This window comes from Pleurodeles waltl, chromosome 10 (genome assembly GCF_031143425.1).
Source record: "Pleurodeles waltl isolate 20211129_DDA chromosome 10, aPleWal1.hap1.20221129, whole genome shotgun sequence".
In the NCBI taxonomy this organism is placed as follows: Eukaryota; Metazoa; Chordata; class Amphibia; order Caudata; family Salamandridae; genus Pleurodeles; species Pleurodeles waltl.
In genome coordinates, this window is record NC_090449.1 from 980,450,630 (window position 1) to 980,464,871 (window position 14,242).

Below are 14,242 nucleotides of genomic sequence, written 5' to 3' on the forward strand. Positions count from 1 at the left end.
AAGATATTGAGGGGATTTCCCTCCTGGCGGTCACCCCTATAACTAAGGACAAAGTTATATGAGGACCAGGGCACCTTGATGGACCGAGGATTGTTCAACATGGCATAGAGCGCAAGTTGCATAGTCTGCACACAACTCTTGTCAAGCAGCCAATGGCTATACAGGTGGGGTTTGGCCCTTGCTGAGTCACATTTGCTGTACAGTTCTAGTGGCGGCTAATGTATGTTACACTTTGGGGAGGCAGGTATTTATCAACTCTAAGCACGAAGTGGCAGGAAGGGTGGGAGGGGGAAGCAGGTATGCAAAGTTGTGGCGCTGAGAAATTATGATTGCTACACACGGACGAGGTGTTTGTTCGAGGACTTCCAGGTAACTCCTGAAGATGTCCCACATTGACCCTTTGGCTCTGAGCAGTGGGCCCCTCCCTTAAAATCCTGTTATAGAATGTCAACAGACTAGGTAAAAAATTGAAAAGAGGGGTCATGATGAAGTACTTTACACAACAATCTCTGGACCTCGATGCACCTAGTTGGCTAGAATTGTGGGATCCTGAGCAGAGGTTTCGACAAGACACTGGTCCATGCAGGCTAGTCCACTGTGATTCAGGAGACAGGGATATTAGCTCGCAGATCTCTGCTGCTCCTGTGGGCTGACCCACACAGGTTCTTGGTGGCACTGGATGGTTCATGGAAGAGGGGATGACTGAACAACTGTTTGTAGCATCTGGAGGGCCTGAGGTGGGTGGGGGACTCCCTGAATGAAATCCCTGGTGTACTGCTGCTGGTGGAAGGGAACCTTAATCTTGCCCTACAAGGGGATATTGATAGAATACTCCATACAGGAGGAACACCCACTGATGATTACCACCTTTGTAAGTTCACAGAGGATCTGGTGTACCTTTGGTGGACTGGGCACTCTGGATTAGACAATACTCACATGCATTCTATGTTGCCTGAGGCCTTGCACAACTGGACTACTTCCTGGTACCACTACCCCACCTAAGCAGAATTTGTAACATGCCCTACCTCCTGGCTCACTCCCCGTTGTTTACAAAGCTACTGAGCTCTGGCACCCTGGAGTGCACATCTGCATCAGCTGGCAGTTGGATCCCTGGGAGTTGATGGACTGGGGTATGCGATGATGTATACAGGAAGTGACAATGGAGTTTTTCCAGTCCAATGGGCGGGGGGGTCGGAGGTAGTGCTCTGGGAGGCATATAAACCTGTGCTAAGGGGTGACATGTTAGCTGATTTATCAGGGAAGATAAGTGGCAGCCTGGAGATTGTGATAGATCTAGAACAGGAGATACAAAAGTGTGAGGCGACATATGAGGAGGCTCCTGATCTGCACCTGGCTGATCGCCTGTCACAGCTTAGGAAACACTACCCAGCATTACTGCATCAGGGAGCCAGAATGCTCTACAGGGCAAAACAGAGTAGGATCTGTGAGCAGGAAGACAAGGCAGGGATGCTATTGACATGGTTTGCCAAGAGGAAGGTGGGCCAGAGATGGATCTCCGTGATCAGTATAATGTGGGGCACACTGACACTTACGGACAGGAGCAAAGTAAGGACCCTTGCACAGTTTTTCCAAGACCTGTACATTCTTCTCCCTGAAAGCTGAGAAGGACATGTCACATAGGTGCATTCATGGTCAACACCCCAGGTCCTCAGTTATGGAGATCAGTTGTAGAGGCTGTATCCCAACTAAAGAGTAGGAAATCATTAGAACCAAATGGCTTTCCACCTGAATTTTTCAAGTGTGCCAAAAGTAAGGCAATGCAGCTGTTGAGAATCCTGTTTTAAAGCTCCAGCAGGCATGAGGCATGTTATTGAGGGACCTCAGGCAGGTGCGCATAGTTCTCATCCATAATTCAAGCAAGGTACCAGAGGACTGTGCTTCTTATCGACCAATAGCCCTCTTACACATTGAAGCCAAAATGCTGGTGAAAGTTCTGGCAAACCGCCTGATGCAGGTCATCAATCACAAAGTGGCCCCTAACCAGTCTGGCTTTGTGTCTTACAGGTGCACAAGACACAACTTCCGATGCCCATTCTGCTGCATGACTAGTAGACACATGTTGAGGGAACCGGCTGTAATCCTGGCACTAGATGCTGAGAAAGCCTTCGGCTCTCTGGAATGGCCCTACCTGACGAACCTCCTGGAGAAGATGTGTTTTGAGGCCTTATTCAAGGCTTGGGTGAGCCTACTCTATTGTAATCCAATGGCAAGGGTTAGAGTCAATAGAACTCTCTTGGAGGACTGTGTTTTAGGCAAGGGCACCCAACAGTGCTGCCTCATATTGTCCCTGCTAATTGCGGTGACTATGGAGCTATTGGTGAACTGGATCGGGGGGATGCACTTCTGAGAGGACTTCCATGGGACAGCCACTTGGAATGAGTTATTTCTCGCTACACCAACAACATCTTGCTTTATCTGGTAGACCTGACGACTCCCTTCCTTGAGTTCTGAGGATTTGTGGCTCCTTTTTGGGCATTAACATTATCTGGGGTAAATCTATAAGATACCCCCTCATGCCCTGGTGGCTATGGGCCTGATGGGCTTGCCCACTGATGTGGGAGGAGGCGGGGCTTACCTGCCTGGGTATCTATGTGACCACCACCCATAATGTATTTGATGAGAGATACCTGGGCCGGACTCTAGCAAACTTTTGTGAGGTTGCGGAACACTGGCTCCACCTACACCTCTCATTACTTGGCAGAGTTGCATTATTTAAAATGAGCTACCTCCTCAAGTTCCTGTATGTCTTGCAAAACACAACATTTGAGATCCATGACCAGTTCTTTTGGTTGGTGGAAGCTGAACTGAGACCCTTGTAATGGAACATTGGGAACCCTTCTATAGCACTTTCCACCCTGATAAGGTGACCGATGGACAGAGGAATTGTGCTCCCTGACCTGAGCATTTACTTTTGGTGGCCCAACTAGAAGTGATTAATAACTGGCCCTTCATGGACCAAATGGAGCCATCCCTTTTGGCAGAGGAATGGGCAATATACCCAGGGGGCTGTATGTGGGGGTTGTACCGGTCAAATGTAGTCAGGCACCTACCACAGCCCACCACAGTGGTGGCCCAGATAAGGAAGGGGTGCTTCATAAGATGGGTTGGGCAAAGAAGTTAACTCTCAAGACGTCACTATGGGAATCCGCTGCTCTGGTGGAACTGTCTAGGGTGGCAGGGCTTTGGCAAACTGGGTATCTCAAAACTCTAAAATCTAAGAGATGACCTGTGATGTGTGGCCTTTAAGGAATTACAGGGGTAGTATGACCTATCTGGCGGTCAGTTCCTGCTCTTTATTCAGAAAAGCGTGACTCTACATTGACGGATCACAAATTCCTCAAGTCTAGAGGAGGAGAGCCCTCGGGAAAACATGGTACTTGATGCCACCCTACACAGACACATCATATCCCAGATATACTCCACTCTCCTGGTACACAGACAATCCCCCTTGCTGATGCTGAGGAAGAAAAGAGAGGAAAGAGGCAGACCTGAGTAAAATGGAGGACGAGTGAGGAACCACATACTCTATATTCTGCTTAGGTAGCTATTCTGGCTGGCTTCCAACTGGTTCAGTTGAAGATACTACATAGAGCCTATTACACTTAAACAAGACTGTATGCAATGGGAGCAACTGACTCAGACCTCTGCCAATACGGGTCCGGCTGATGAAGCACCTACTACGCACAATGTGGGAGTGCCCAAAATTGCACAGATATTCGTCTGGTATGCAGAGGCGACTCTCCCAGCTAGAGGGGGACACCCTGTTTCTCACCCCCGGTTGGTATCTTTGGAAATGTGGGGTGAGGTGTCTCTCAAAAAATACATGTTGGCTCTTCGCAATAAGGCCCTGCCAGTAGTGGGAGCACTATTGTACGCTACTGAGGTGGGTTAGAAACCCGACCATACAAGAATAGAGCTCCATTTTGGAGTGGTGCAAGCTGGCAGAGCAACCTATGTACTGGGCAAGGTGGTGCCCCCAAAACCACATAAAGATATTGGGCCAATGACAGTAATTTGCATGGGCTGTAATATGGAGAGCATGAGTCGCTAATGCATACTCCTGCTTTATATTCTGACTCCAACAGGTGAACGACAAGGACTCTGGAGGCTCAGAGGGAGAAGGGCTGTACAGTGATGATGGAAGGCACATGTTTTAATCCAGTACTATGTAATCTGACGCCTAATACCCAAGATTGTTATTCTGTATTCTTGTTTTTCAATGCTCGCTGCGGCACCCGGAGCAGAGGGGGGCATGTTAACTGTTTGTGAATGTTGTTTTTCTAAAAATCCTCAATAAAAAAAAAATTTAATCTTACCTTTGAATTTTTATAGCTTGAAGACAGGCTTATACCGGATGACAAAAATATTTAGAAAACAATGAAGAAAGAATGAAAAGAAAAAAAATATTGGCAATGTAAAGTACAGGCCCACCAGCCTGGACACTGAAGTGCACTTCTCTTTAGGGGGATGTACTCCTGAGATCAGGAAAAATTGTGTTACTCGCAGCACAATAGGGCCAATTGCTGAAGATTTACCTTTTGCCCCATGCTGTATGCCACGGTAGGTGGGAGCAAAATTTGAATGAGTGTTGATCAGGCCAATGGATGATGAGGGTTGACTCAGCCCATCTATATATGTTTGTATTTTTGATTTATAGTTTTTTTATTATGTGAGGCTAGCGAAACAGGTAAATCAGGGCTTGATTTAGTTTGGCAATATGCCACTCCATTAAAAACGTGTTGGATACCTTCTTCACCGTATTTCAGATTGATTATATCATATGCCACTTGTAATACATCAGACTGAATATTCATCATGTTTGTGACGGAGTAGTCCATCCGCCACACTCCAAATCAGGCTCTCAGTTTCTATTAAAGGAACAGACAGATACAACATGCTGTATTGTCGATTTATTGTTTGATTTTATTTTAGTATATAGGAATTGTTATTATCACTAGCGGTCATAGTGTCTGATTATTAACATGATATATTTCAATGCAATCGCTATATCGTTCCCTGTCTCCCTTGGAGGTAGACATGATGTGCATCTTCAGCTCCAAAGCGCAATTCAGAACATCTCTTCATCACATTGAAGAATCTTAAGAAGTGTCCATCTGTTTAAATATAATGCATACATTAAAATGATGTTCTGATGATCTTAACATTTCTATAAGCAAACAATGCTATTTAATATCAAAGAATGATATTTTAAATCATTAATATTCTTGTTCATGCATGAAAAAAACAGCCTTTTTCTATAGTAATCCATAGCTCAACAGAAATAGCTGCTAAGCAACGATCAATCATTTTGGTTTATAAACAGACAAGATATTAAAGGGTTTGCAGAAGAGATGTGCAAAATTATGATTCCATCCTCAAAGATTTATCAAAAAGAGAAAATGTCAAGGAAATATCCCTGCATGGAAAAACGCTATTCCTGGGCAAAATGTATGTTTTGTGAATCGTTTCTACTACAAAACGTAACATTCACATGCTTTTTCAATTGCAATTCTTTTTATTTGAATTTATGATAGCTGCACTTCGATGGCAAATGCAAACTTCTGAGAATGTGTTAGTAGAAGGCTAAATGCCAAGTTCATAAAACACTAGGGCCAATATTTAAGAAAAGTTAGTGTTGCCTTAGCGTCATTTATTTGGATGCTATAGCGGTGCTAACCTAACTCCATATTTATATTTTGACGCTAGACTGGTCTAGCGTCAAAATATTGGAGTTAGCACCATTTATAGGAAGCGCCAACCACCCTGCGCCAATGAGATGCAAGGTGGGCGTTCCCTTCTTAAAAATGATGCTAGCCCTCCAGTGGCATATTTAACACCAGATGCAGAAAAGATGCGCAACTAGGAGGTGGACCTAAATAATGGCGCTAAACCTGATTAGCGTCATTATTTAACACCTGGTCAGACCAGGCATTAAAGTGCAGGTAGGTCAATTTCCACAGAGAAAGCACCAAGGAATGGGCACATAGATGTCCACCCCAGCGTCACCACCACCCACACCACAGGGACACTACTGGAGGGGAGGCCCATCGCAGGTAAGTGTTTGTGTGTGGTGTGCCACTGGAGGCCACTTACATGGGGCCCCCTGGCTGGCACTGGGTATGTTGGGCTTGCCCTGGGGACACTGGTCCCCTGTGGTGGGCACTGGGGTAGTGGGAATGACTCCTGTCTGTACTTAGACAGGAGACATTTTTTGGCTGCTTGTGCGTCAAAAAATGACTCTAGGCTAACTAGTGGCAGATATTTTGCTGCTAATCAGCTAACCATCATTTTGAGCCACTAGCACCATTTCTCTTAAAGCCATCCATCACCAACTATCATCTTTTTTTGAGACGCAAGCCATTCTTCAGCGCCATCTTGCGTCATTTTTTAAATATGGTGCATGGATGGAGTTAAAGAATGGTGTTTGCTTGCGTTAAGAAAAATGATGCATGACTGCGCTAGTGAAGTTGTGCAGCATTTTTCCTAAACATGGTTCAAAATTCTGACAAAAGAAATGACAATCATTGATCGTTGACACCTATTTAATATATCAATTGTTTTTTCTGCAATAAGTGCATGCAAGCTCATTATGGTTTTGGAGTATGTGGGGAGTCGGCCAAAAACGTGTGCATGACCCATTTGACAAGACTGCACTTGCTCGCCTACAGGAAAATGCCTTTTTTGTATGATCACCCCCATTCTTTGTGGCCTGATGCTGTTGGTTTGTTTGACTGTGTGCATTGGACTAAAAAGGCCAAAGTACGTGTACTCTCACCCCTACATTATGTAGAAATTGGTTATACTCCTAATTGTCATATTTAACCTACCTATAAGTCCCTAGTATATTGTCAAAGCATACCCATTGCCTTTAAGTTAAATGTCATTGGTGGACTACAGCACTCATTGTGCCACCCACCCTAGTGACAGTGAAAACATGACTGCAGGTCTGCCATTGTAGCCTGGTTGTGTCAGTTTTAAACTGCAATGCAGGCTGTCAAAATAAACCCTTTTCACAAGTCATAAACTACCTTTTAAGTATTATTAGGTGCCCCAAAGTAGGCCTTATAACCAGTAAAGCAGGGTGCATGGTTCGTCGGACATGTAGAAATTTAATGTTTCACATGTCCTTACAGTGAAAAAGCTCCAAAAGCTACTTTTACTGGGGCAAAATTGGATGTTCATAGGAAAGCACTGGATTACATTATTGAATTTAACAATGTTAATTTCATTTACAAAACAGTTGAAATATTAATCAAGGACTCCTTTTAATAGTTATTCAAACTAAAATTTAATGGGAAAAGTCACATTTTTAATAACTGATAAGAGAAAGGTACTTTTAGAAAGTTAAGATTTCCCTTCCTAAAGCCTCTAGAGGCCCATTTGCATGAGCTCCAACTGTCATTTGGCATCTGAATAGCCCCGTTGACAAGGTGTGAAAACTCCTCCCAGTGCAGTATAAAGGTCTTAGGTGTGGTCAGGTGTTTCTCTTCCTCTGGCTGAATAACCACCTGGGCTGTGTCCAGGAACTTGATTACCTTCAAAGACACCTACCCTGCCACAGACAAATGTCAGTTGACATCTGGGCAGGCCCTTTGTTTGCATCCTTGGGCAAGCACCATTCCCAGTGGGAGACGAGATGCTCCAGAACTATTTTGTGGTGGCCATGGAGTAGGGGTTGCTTATTTCTCTTGCCACACCTCTATGGTGGGAACAGAGGCTCTGCACAAAGGAAGGAATATTTTGCCATTTCAGATTTAGGTAGAGAGGTGCAGTTTGGGATTGTTTACCCTAGAGTAAACAGTAACTGTGGTAAAGTTGCGTAGGTTTACTTCAGATAACTTTATACTCATTGGTCAGGTAGTGGCCAAGACTCTTCCTCACCCACAAGGTAGTGCGAAGCATAAATGTTGCACTTAAGTACCTTCTTCGGAACACTTCAGGAACTGGGGAAGGCAGAAGAAGGAGTGCACCTGCTGTTGAGACCTGTGAGGAGACTAGAAGGGCTGAACCTGCTCTCCCTTGTACCCAGGACAAAGAAGTGAACTCTAAGGATCTGTTGGTTGACCTCCTGTTACTTAGGGGTAGAAAAAGATGCAAGAAACCCATTTTTCTGAAAAGCCCAGCTAACAAGCTCCTACTGGACCTACCCAGACCCTACTTTGTGGCTTCTGCTGGAGTGATCCTAGACCCTCAAGTGTTGTTCCTGACATCCAGCAAATCTTGGCTGTGACAATATGGAATTTTTTTAACATTCTGAAAAACCTGGGATTTAGAAACGTTTTGGCTCTAAATACCTCATTAGGACAAACCAGCCAAGTCAATCCGATGAAGATGCATTGCTTCTGGGCCAAAGATTAAGGTTGCTCCTGATCGGAGCTTTTCCACAGTAGCAAATCTGTTTCAGTGGAACATCTCAGAAAGGGTGTCAGGCCTCACAGAGCCCTGTTTAACTACAGGTTGCAACCTTGGCCCGCTAGCGGAATGAGAGCTCTGAAGTCTGAATGTAGAAATGTTCAGCAGGCAAAAGTGCCAAAAGTATCTGGCCAGCAAAGAACCTCTTTGGGCACAAATGTTTAATTTAGCCCTCTTGGGGCTTGCCACCACCAGACAATGGCTACAACAGGGACTCCTCTGATGGATATCCTGCCTGATAAAACTCATCTCGGGCACAGCATTTTGCCTTGCCCCACTGAGAAGTTGAATCTTCAGATCGGATCAAACCTATTTTTTTGCAGCCATCCTACATTCCATTAAAGTTAGGCTTCACTCATGCCTAAACTCAGGTCAAGTTCAACTAGATAAACTGCGGTTGTCACTTGATGCTTTTTGCTTTAAAGATTTATATCTCCTGTTCCCCTTACTGGATTTTTGCCATTTTTATTTGAAGTTGTTCAATACATTATTCTCTATTATTATAAATTAGAGAGGTGTTTTTATTGTGCTGTGTGTTTGATTATTTAATTGTTTGGTACTTCTAAATGCTTTATACATTTTCTTGAGTTAAGCTGTCTGCTCTTTTCCATCCAGGGGTTGAGTTCGACTTCAAACTACTGAAACCTTTTTTGGACCATACCATCATTATTACACATGGTAGACTTTCATCCTTCCCAACTAATAATCCACTTGTTCATACTATCTCATTTAGGGATAGGAAAACTAATTGGTGTCCAGCTCCGGAGCCTCAGGTAGCCCAACGCATATTTTTCCCGTTCAGGACTTCCTTTTATTGAGTGCAAATAAATGCCAAGGGAGAAAAGATGACATGACAACCAGCCCTCCAATTACATTTTGCTGAAAGTGCTCCTTTTGTGTTGGGAAAAGTTATTTGAAGAGAACATATAATAGAATAGAGTGGTATGGCGGAGTGAGTGGGCCAAGTGATTTGGCGACTCGGACGCCTAAACCAAAGAAGCCCCCCTATTCTGCCCCTAATTCAGACATTCAGACCCAATGACTTTTTGGACTAGATTAAAAAATCACACCTAGCAGTGCTAATATTTTATCTTTGGTAATTTGTCGGGAAGTCTTGATATGTTACTTTTAAACATTGTGATCGAAGTAATGAATAGTTCGTAGGTGATGATTTTTGCCTGCATATTTTGCAGACCTAATCCTTTTTAAAAATAGCTGAATGTGTAAACTAATGTTCATCCTACGTGTAATTCACGAAATGACTGTAGTTAATTACAATATGCCATTTGTATTGAAACATCAAGCTCTTTTCCGAAACAAAAACCAAGAAGTCATGCTTCCCAAGTACGACTTGCTTTGTGTTGAATTGGCAAGCGAGTTGCATAGTTCAACATGCATTAAAAGCTGTATGCAGAATTGCAACTCTTTATATGAATTAGATGCATAGTTCATCATGCATTAAAAACTGTGTGCAGACCTGCAACTCTTTGCTTGGTTTGGATACCTAGCTCATCATGTATTGAAAGCTGTATGCAGAACTGGAACTCCGTATGAATTTAACATGTGAAAATGAATTATTTGGGAAATACAACCTGTTTTCATGTCTTATTATTCTTTAAATAATGGTAAACGTTAGCATCCACAATTATGTGACATTTACCGGAAGTGAATATTGACTATAAATTACTTATCAAAGTACTATCAGCACTAGTTGCACAAAAGATCATTCATAAAGATCAGCATGGTTTTCTACCATGTAGAGCCATGGTTGCGTTGCCAATACAAGTTACCTGGTCCAGACTATTCATTTTTTCCTGTCAATGAGTCAAAAGTGGCTGTATTGATGATTGATGCTGAGAAGCCTTTTATTTAATGAACTGGGAGGCATTATGTTTTATTTTGGCAATATCCGTTTTTTCCAGGCAATTCTTAGCAATGCTTCAAAACATCTATAAGGATGCTGAAGCTAACACTGTAAATAATTCAAATGAGATAGACTTAGAAACAATCAAATGAGACACCTGGCGTTATATGCACCCTGACCAAGCAGGAACCACAATCCTAGTCAGGGTAAGTGTCAGGCAAACTCTAAATTAACCTGTGCTCACCTTCTGGTAGCATTGAAAATAGAAAATAGAACTTAATTTAATAAATTACATGAGATCAAAATGACAAAAATCCAATTAGTAGAACTTAGGTTCTGAATGTTCAAAGAATAAACTGTAAAATAGTGATTAGAAGCAAGAAGCGCCAACTGGGCATATCTGATCGCTCTGGACAGGGACAAAGTCAAAAGTTCGGGCCGACCAGGATGAAGTGCGGACCGGATACAGGGACCCAGTGAGACCCGCTAAACATATGTACCTTAATCCTGGATGCGTTGATGACGAAGTTACAGGGTGCAGCTGAAGCAATGTGCCAATGTCAACCCCCACAGTGGAGGAGATGTGTTGATTTTCTCCACGCAGTAGAGAAGATGTGTCAATTTTCTCCATGCAGCAATGACTATAAGTTGGTTCTGGGATGTGGAGGGTCCAAAGGCGATGCAGTGGTTCCCTGTCTGCAAAAGCGGCAATGTGTCAGAATTGATCCCCACAGCAGAGGCGCTGTACCAGTTCTGATTCACTCAACGGGGGCAATGCGTCTGTTCTGATCGGCGCAGCGATGGCGATGTGTCGCTTGGCAGAAAATGCATTGGTTTGGTAGCAGCAAGCACCTTAAACCCACTTCCAAGGGTCCTGGACTGGGGTGACACCACTTGGGAGGACAGACTCACAGAAGACAGATTCCAGGTACAGAGGTAGCTTGGTTGGAAGTGTTTTATGTTCCTGAGACTTCAGAGCAGGGGACCAATCAGCTGGCCCTTAGGGACCCTGGGTTCTGGGATGTAAAGATGCAGATCCAGTCCCTCTCACTCCCAGACGAAACAGGCAGCAGATCAGCATAGCAAAGCAGGATTCCAGCAGAGCAGCAGTCCAGTAGAGTGGCACTCCTTGTAGCAGAACAGCAGTTTGTCTTTCTGGCAGGGTATCCACAGGTCCAGAAGCATACTTAAGTGGTGGGGGTTGAGGTCCAGTTCTTATACCCAGTGGAGCCTTTGAAGTGCAAGGAACCTCAAAGAAGGATCTTTGAAGTGCACAGAGACCCTCCCTTCCATCCCTGGCTCCAAACTCACTGCAGGGGAGTATGCAGCCCTTTGTGTGTGAACAGGAAACAGCCTATTTAGGTGTAAGTGTGAAGCTGAGCCCATCTCCTCACTCTCTTCCTCCGATGATGGCCCATCAGGTCACACATATGCTCTCATTGTGTGTGGTGGTCAAGATGGAACGCACAAAGCCCAGCTATTACCCAACCCAGAAGTGCAATCAGAGACAGCTGCAGGCACACAGGGCTCAGAGCAAGAAAATGTCAACTTCCTAAAAGTGGCATTTTCAAAACTGTAACGACAAATCTGACTTTACCATTAGAGAGGATTTATCATTAATATTCATAGGTACTAAACATGACAGATCTACATCCTTTCAATTAGGAATTACAGCTTACTAAATCTAATAAGAAATCCCCAATGCTACCCTATGAGAGCGGTAGGCCTTACTGTAGTGACAAATTAATTTATTTGGGTGTTTTTCACTATCAGGACATGTAAAACTTAAAACCACATGTCCTACCGTTTACTTATAATAGCACCCTGCCATGTGGGCTTCCTAGGGCCTACTCCAGGGGTGATTTATGCATATTAAAAGATGATCTTAAGACTTGGCAAAGGGTTGTAGTTGCCAAGTCGACATGGCTTTGTAACACTGCACTCAGGCTGCACTGGCAGGCCTAGGACACATTTTAGGAGGGCTGCTTGAGTAGGTGGCACACTAAGTGCTGCAGGCTCACTGGTAGAATTTAAATTCAGGCCCTTGGTATGGGCTATACCACTCTATAAGGGACTTCCAAGTAAATCGAATATTCTAGTTGGCTATATAGCCATCAAACCATGTTTTAGGGAGAGAGCATAACCACTTTAGCACTGGTTAGCAGTGGTAAAGTGTACAGAGTCCTAGGGCCAACAAAAATTAATACAGCAAAATTGGAGGTAAGCATGCAAAATGTTTGAGGAAAGACCACTCTAAGGCTGACAGGTTTAACCCCCAATGTCCCCAATCCTGTTTTCTTTCTATATCAAACCTGTTGTGGTTAAGCTTTGCAATACTTCAATAGCCCCACAATCAGAGGGATTAGCGAAAGTCAAACTTTTAATTGATGATACCATCTTGTATTTAAAAGCTGAAAAATGTAATATCCAAGGAGAATTGGATGAAATCCAGGAATTTACCACTTTGAGTGGGCTATAAAATAAATAACTCAAAATTAGAGATTTATTGTTCAATGCCGAAGCAAGTAATCTTCTGCAACGTCTTCTGCTACCAGTGTCCTCTTTCGGGATTTTTGTAAATACTAACTTTGCAGATGTGTTCATGTTAATTATGTTGCCATGGTGATGAAAGTGAAGCATTCATTCAATAGATGGACCTTGCCTCTAGTATCTTTGATTGGTTGCATTATTTTAATCAAATGTACTTCTTTTTCCTAATGTCCCAATGAAAGTCATAAGCCTTTAATTTAAAGAAGTTGACTCTCTTCTTAGGAAATTCATATGGAATAATAAATATCTCGGAGTTAAATTTCTATTTTTTTCTCTTAAATAAGGATCAGGGGTTGGATCTACCACTCCGTCAAAGCATCATTTTTAGCGAATATTGTGCAAATTACCCATAAAATTGAATTTAATGATAATTTTTTATCGATTCAGATGATGAAAGAAGTGGGAATAGATTTGCCTGCTTTTTTCAAAACAGAAAGAAACCCTGAAAGAAAATTGTGATAACTAGTATGGAGGCTCGTATTAATCATTTCTTTAGGTTAAAGAATATTCTTTTGTGTCATGTTTTTATGTTGCTAGAGGAGTGTAGGCATAGAGGGCAGGCTATGGTTCATTGGGCTCGCTATCTCAAAATCTACTTTTTGGAAGTTGGAATACGATTTTTTAGTGGGTGATTTATTTGTTAGCCAATGAAGAAAACCTGGGTGGAGATGTAACTACAGTTCAGGGAAGATGATTGGATGCTTATTTTTAGCTTTATGCAGATATCTAGCTTTTTGACAAATAATATTGTAAAGATGAATTATAGTACCTACATAATGCAAAGGTATTGATCAAGTAACTTGCTAAGAGGTAAGAATTGGTGTAGGGCTGTACATCAAAATATTTATTCACCATTCATCACCGATTTTTTAGATAACATTTATAGAAAAACAAGTGTGGAATAGCAGCAAGAGAATGGGAGCTATCACTGATAAGGGGTATAAACCAATCAGGGTGACCAACTTTAAAAGTATGGCATTCCTTTCAAGATGGTGAGCTCATTGTACTCTTAATGTGATTTATGATGCTATAAAAGACCACTTTACTTGGCCCTGAGTGGTTCTATAAATCTGGAGTACATCAGTGAAACACAAATCACTGTGTTGCCTTACTCTACCCTCAGAAGGCATTCCATGGGTGTTGTGTGGATCTTCCCAGGCAAGTTCCAATGGTTTTTGATGCATTCCCAGATTTACAAGAAGTGGTAGACCAGGGAATGCAACAAAAAGATACCCTTCCTCTTTCTATGTGTGCTGCATTCTGAAATCCCTAGACAGCCCATTTTGCACCAGGACTGGGGAAAGGACAGTAATGGACTGTTAGACCTGACAGCCTTAGGGTGGTCACCCCTAACTTTTTGCCTGCCTCCCTCCACTTTTTGGACACTGTTTTTGC

The 14,242-nt window shown here is 43.0% G+C and overlaps 1 protein-coding gene across 2 annotated transcripts in view; it reads right to left on the bottom strand.

Annotated features, from left to right (window-relative positions):
• Window positions 1-4,924: 4,924 nt before the first annotated feature.
• C10H7orf78 (chromosome 10 C7orf78 homolog) overlaps window positions 4,925-14,242 on the bottom strand; it is a 135,990-nt gene continuing 126,672 nt past the window's right edge. For both annotated transcript variants that reach the window (XM_069211823.1, XM_069211822.1), the window contains one exon: window positions 4,925-5,135. In XM_069211823.1, coding sequence (XP_069067924.1) covers window positions 5,121-5,135 — 15 coding nt within the window. In that variant the 3' untranslated portion in view covers window positions 4,925-5,120. The remainder of the gene's footprint in view (window positions 5,136-14,242) is intronic.